The sequence below is a fragment of the Nematolebias whitei genome, chromosome 3 (genome assembly GCF_014905685.2).
Source record: "Nematolebias whitei isolate Nwh7 chromosome 3, NemWhi1, whole genome shotgun sequence".
NCBI classification, from domain to species: Eukaryota; Metazoa; Chordata; class Actinopteri; order Cyprinodontiformes; family Rivulidae; genus Nematolebias; species Nematolebias whitei.
Genome location: NC_056500.1, coordinates 996,442 through 1,002,377, shown reverse-complemented (window position 1 = coordinate 1,002,377; position 5,936 = coordinate 996,442). Strand labels below are relative to the sequence as shown.

The window sequence follows — 5,936 nt, the reverse complement described above, 5'->3', positions numbered from 1 at the left end:
CTGGATGAATGTAGCAGTCCTCAGTCTGCAGTGCATGGTAGATACAACTGGCCTCAGTCTGCAGTGCATGGTAGATACAACTGGCCTCAGTCTGCAGAACTGGTTGAATGTAGCAGTCCTCAGTCTGCAGTGCATGGTAGATACAACTGGCCTCAGGCTGTAGAGCTGGATGAATGTAGCAGTCCTCAGTCTGCAGTGCATGGTAGATACAACTGGCCTCAGGCTGCAGAACTGAATGAATGTAGCGGGCCTCAGGCTGTAGAGCAGTCGTCAAGCTACATAGCAGCAACGTGGAATGCAGCAGGCTCCAAACCATAAAGCAGGGTAGACGCAACAGGGCCTTCAGCAGAGCAGGGTGGATACATCAGGCCTCAGGTTGGAGAGCAGGGTGGCTGTACCAGGTCCCAAGATGTTGGGTCAGCTGGATGTAGCATGCCTCAACCTCCAAAACAGGGTTATTCTAAACAGGCCACAGCCAGAAATCCAGTTCACAAGCAGAGAGAGCAGGCCACAGGGTGTTCCAGGACACAAACAATCCAAGTCCTTCAGTAGTTAGTCATTTGTTAGCATTATAGAGAGGGAAGAAAAAGATGAGTACCTTTGTCATGACACTAGATCCCAAAACATAAATAAAAATAATAATAATAAAAATAAAATCTTAATAAAAACACTGAAACAGACAAACTACTGACAGGGACAAAAAGCATGCTGCCATCTTGGATTTAGGGTGGATCTCCATCTAATATGCAATGTAACCATCAGACCTGCTCTGCTCTGCAGCAGCTCCTGGACATGCAGGTGAAGGACTCGCTGGTCACCTGGATCAGAGACGACCTCACAGGTCGCCCACAGTATGTGAGGCTGCAGAAAACCTGGGACACCATCTGAACAGCACAGAGGTTCCTCAGGGCACGCTCCTCTCTCCGTTTCTGTTCCTCTACACCTCAGACTTCAGGTCAAATTCACAATCCTGCATCTGCAGAAGTTCTGGATGATCTGCCATTGTGGGCTGCACCACTGGTGACCAGGAAGCTGAATACAGAGGTGTGGTGGACAGAACCACCTGCAGCTCAACGCTGGGAAAACTAAAGAGCTGCAGGTGGACTATAGGAAGACCAGCCCCCCAGCCCTTCCAACATCAAGGGTACTAAGGTGGACACTGTCGACTGCTACAAGAATCTGGAGGTCCACCTGGACAATCTATTCAACCACTGCTCAACTGCCTGGCTGACATCAGGGACTGGATGGCTTTAAACTTCTTAAGTTTCAATGAAAAGAAGTCTGAAGTCATGTTGTTCCCTCCCAACGACACGATCACAAACCACTGCATCGACCTCTCCGCTCTAACCCTGTCAGAAAAACAAAGAGTCACTAATCTGGGCATGATAATGGACCCTTCCCTGAAACTTAACAATCATGTAAACATGATTAAATCATCTTGATGCATGCTCAATAATCCAGGTAGAAAAATCCAAAAAAGTTCAATCTGGTCCTCTGGACATTCAAAAAAACAAAAGCAAAACAAAGCAAAAAAAATTCTAGAAACGTTTTGTCTCTCATCCAAGAGACTTCCTCAGTCTGAGGTGCTGTTTTCAGCTCTATAAATATGGTATGGTATAAACTGGAGTGGACAGCTGACACCAACACCTCTACAGGAAAGGGCAGAGCTGCCTTTTTCTTCTGAGGAGACTGAGCTGAAAACAGCACCTCAGACTGAGGAAGTCTCTTGGATGAGAGACGAAACGTTTCTAGAATTTTTTTTTGCTTTGTTTTGTTTTTGTTTTTTTGAATGTCCAGAGGACCAGATTGAACTTTTTTGGATGATTAAATCATGCTTCTTCCAACTGAGGTGGCTGTCTAAACTGAAGCCCAGTCAGACCTCCATTGCACGACTACAACTGGTCCAGAATGCAGCAGCCCGATTTTTAACCAGTACAGGCAAAAGAGAGCACATTACACCAGTTTTGGCCTCACTGCACTGGTTACCAGTTCACTTTTGAATCCAGTTCAAAATACTCCTGTATGTCTACAAATCACTGAACAGTGTCGCCCCCCCCCCATCTCTCTGATCTGCTACAACCGTATGTCCCACCACGCTCCCTGAGGTCAGCGGACCAGTTGCTCCTCACAGTTCCAGGAACTCGTCTTAAGTGCAGAGGTGACAGGGCCTTCTCTGTAGCAGGACCAAGCCGTTGGAATGAGTTACCTCTGCTTGTCAGACAGGCCCCTCCCTCTCGGTTTTCAAGTCCCGTTTAAAAACTCTCTACTATTCAGCAGCTTTCAACACCAGATGATCTGTGTTTGATCCTGTATGCTCCACACTGGTTTATCGTCATTATCTGCATCGTTTTTATGTCTATATTCTGATTTACCTCATTTTGTATTTTGCTTCATGTGTTACCTGTTGTTCTCTGTACAGCACTTTGGTTGGCCTTGTAGCTGTTTTAAGTGCTCTATAAATAAAGTGGTATGGTATGGTATAAACTGGAGTGGACAGCTGACACCAACACCTCTGCAGGAAAGGGCAGAGCTGCCTTTTTCTTCTGAGGAGACTCAGGTCCTTTAACATCTGCAGGATCATGCTGCAGATGTTTCACCACTCGGTGATCTCCAGCGTCTTCTTCTACGTTGTGGTGTGCTGGAGCGGCAGAGTGAAGAAAGCTGATGTCAACAGACTCGATAAACTCATGAAGAGAGCTGGTTCATTTCTGGGAGTGGACCTGCAGTCTCTGACAGAGGTGTCTGAGCAGAGGATGCTGAGGAACCTGCTCCAGATCCTGAACAACAGAACAGCTCAGTGGTTAGCACTGTTGCCTCACAGCAAGAAGGTCCCGGGTTCAATCCCCGGTTGGACCTGGAGTCTTTCTGTGTGGAGTTTGCATGTTCTTCTTGTGCTTGCCTGGTACTAAAAACATGATGTTAGTCTGCCTTCAGGCCCAGGCCTCCCTTGCAAAAGAGATCTGTCATCTCAATGGGATTTGCCTGGTTAAATAAAGGTTAATAAATAATAAATAAACAACACGTCAACCCCCCTGCATGACACCCTGGACTCTTCCTACAGCACCTTCAGTTGTAGACTGAGACCACGAGGAGCTCCACTGAACAACACAGGAAGTCCTTCCTCCCTGTGGCTATCAAACTTTTCAACTCCTTCCCGTTTCTGCACAGAGGACAATAAAATTAATCCTGCACTACAAATAAACTCGTTCATGTTTTCACATTAAAATATTAAAATATTTCACACATTATACATTTCACAGATGTCTGCACATAACCTATTTAGTACTTGTTGCTGGTATTTTTATATTCTCTGTTATTTTTATATCTTGTGTGATTCCTTGTGTATGTTCCTTTGTACTGAAACTCTAGCACAACAATTTCCTGCAGGATCAAGAAAGTAATATCTTGTTTTATCATTCTAAGGGTGAATGCAGTACAACTTTTGGCCAGCAGATGGTGGATTTCAGCAGGATTTATTTTTCATTGACCCACGAGAACTCATTTTCAAGAGAGACCTGTTTTAAGGGCCTTGCTCATGGAACCAAAGTGGGGCGAATGAGGGTGGGGGCAGGTGTGGGTGCTTCACCTACCCCACCCACATTTTTGATGTTGTTAGTAGCCGGGCTTGAACCGGCGATCTTCCGATTACAGGCCCACCTTCTCTAACCTCTGCGCCACCACTCCCCACTATTGCTGATGCTGACTTCACTTGGAGACTGAATGTCTGTCTTCTCAGGAAAGAGGGTTAATTAGCACAAAGGGTTATTATTAACACTGAGGGTTAATTATCATACAGTCAGTGTTTTGTGGGTGGTCAGGGTATGCCGACTCATCCTGACTTGTAGATTAGCACATAGAGAGAGGGGTTAGTAGAAACGCGGTGTCTCTGAGGACGTTCTGTCCTTTTAGGGACATTGGTTGGACGCCACATTAGTCATGTCTGTGGATGGTCTTTGCAGTAGTTAATTTTTCTCGTGTTTCTCATCACAGGGAACGTTAAAAGAGAAGACGGTTGAGAACTTGGAGAAGTACGTGGTGAGAGATGTAAGTCCTCGGGGCTCAGCAGAGTGTCTGTGAGTGTCTGTGAGTGTCTGCCACTCCGTGAAGAGGCTGGTTCTGAAATATGCTTTTCTCTTTTTGTCCTCCGTTCTCATCAGGGGAAGCTTCCTCTCCTCCTCAGCCGGATGAATGAAGTGGCCAAAGTTTTCTTAGCAACCAACAGTGACTACAAATACACAGATGTAAGTAAAAACCAGCTCCTTTACATTTAAACAAAGCTGAATTGGACTTGACTCGACACTTTATGTTGATTTTTCCCACAGAAAATCATGACTTACCTGTTCGACTTCCCACACGGTCCAAAGGTAAAATTACGTTCTGCTAAAGTTGCAGAGAAAAAGGTAAAAAAAACGTGTCCAACATATTAATATGTGGACATGCACCTGCTTGTCTTTGTTCCATCCACAGCCGGGTACCGCCCACCGACCCTGGCAGTCTTACTTTGATCTGATCCTTGTGGATGCCAGGAAGCCGCTGTTCTTTGGGGAGGGGACGGTGCTCCGACAAGTCGACACGGTGAGAAGAATAGGATCACACACACCTGTGTGTACGACTTGAGGGTCACAGTCTGTGCACGTTATAAAAAATATGACTCAGTAGGTGTTCTGCTGTGAGCTGGAAAAATGACTCGAGAAGTCACGAGTGCAGCGCAGCTCGTAAAGCAGCATTAAAACAACTCCGACCTCATTTAGGTTAGATAAATCTGATGTTTTCCTCATTCCAGACTACAGGACGCCTAAAAATAGGAACCTACACGGGACCCCTGCAGCATGGAATAGTGTACTCTGGAGGCAAGTCCTTCACTCTCTCACTGAATTTCTTTTTTATTTTTTTTATTTTTGTACCAAAAAATGCAAAATATGCAACTAAGAACATGTAATTCTTCTCAAGGTTCTTCAGACATTGTGTGTGACTTGCTGGGGGCCAAAGGAAAGGACATTTTATACATTGGGGACCACATCTTTGGAGACATCCTCAAGTCCAAGAAACGTCAAGGCTGGAGGACGTTCCTGGTTATACCTGAACTGGCCCAGGAGCTGCACGTCTGGACCGACAAGAGCTGTGAGTGTTGCTACAAACCTTCAGAAATACTGCAAATTTTTATACTTTTTTTAAAAGCAAAAGTTTTCCTTTTGCAGAATTATTTGTATTTAGTTATTTGTGATTGTTTGGGTTTGTGACTAACGACCAGTAACAATATCAAACGGTGATCGATCTTCAGCCCAGCATGTCTTATTGATGTGATTCCATCTTTATGCAATAAATAAACAACAAATAGCCATGGTTGAACTTGTTCTGGTGAATTAGACCTTTACTACAAGCAAATATTGTGAAAAGGCGTTTGTCGTTTATTTTACAAACATAAGCTAAGATAGTACAGACCGATTTGTTGGTATCTTTAAAGAGAATATTAATCTTTGCATTATTGTCATGTTTCAAGCAAGTTGACCCGAACTGGTATCGCATGCGCCCCAAACCTTTCATCATCCCTTTAGTTTTATTAAAAAGGAACAAACTTGTTGCTGTTTGTTACGGTTGAGTGCGCCACGCTAACCGTGGAGCAGAGAAATCTAAGGCCAGAGCTGTGTGAGGAGCTCAGAACGGTGATTATAAAGCTCAACGCTACAACACCATCTGCTTTGTGTTCTTGTTTTGCTGGTGGTCGACATTATTAAAAAGTACAAGGTTCCTGGAACAATGGACAACCTCCCAGGACATGGATGCAAGATTACATGCAACCCCAGGTTGATTACCGGTAATCAGATAGTGCAGATGGTTGAAAAGTAGCCAAGAAAACTATTCAAGCTAAATTCCAAGGTTAAGATTAGGTCGTCGCGATAAACAATAAATCAATTAATCGCATGATAAATGAAAAT

General features: G+C 44.5%; 1 protein-coding gene across 1 annotated transcript in view; it reads left to right on the top strand.

The window, feature by feature from the left end:
- The first annotated feature begins 3,988 nt into the window (after positions 1-3,988).
- LOC119430353 (cytosolic purine 5'-nucleotidase-like) overlaps positions 3,989-5,936 on the top strand; it is a 7,279-nt gene continuing 5,331 nt past the window's right edge. The window contains exons 1-6 of the mRNA XM_037697759.1: positions 3,989-4,044; positions 4,158-4,241; positions 4,323-4,364; positions 4,468-4,575; positions 4,784-4,850; positions 4,951-5,121. Of these exons, the coding sequence (XP_037553687.1) occupies positions 4,185-4,241; positions 4,323-4,364; positions 4,468-4,575; positions 4,784-4,850; positions 4,951-5,121 (445 nt within the window). The 5' untranslated portion in view covers positions 3,989-4,044; positions 4,158-4,184. The remainder of the gene's footprint in view (positions 4,045-4,157; positions 4,242-4,322; positions 4,365-4,467; positions 4,576-4,783; positions 4,851-4,950; positions 5,122-5,936) is intronic.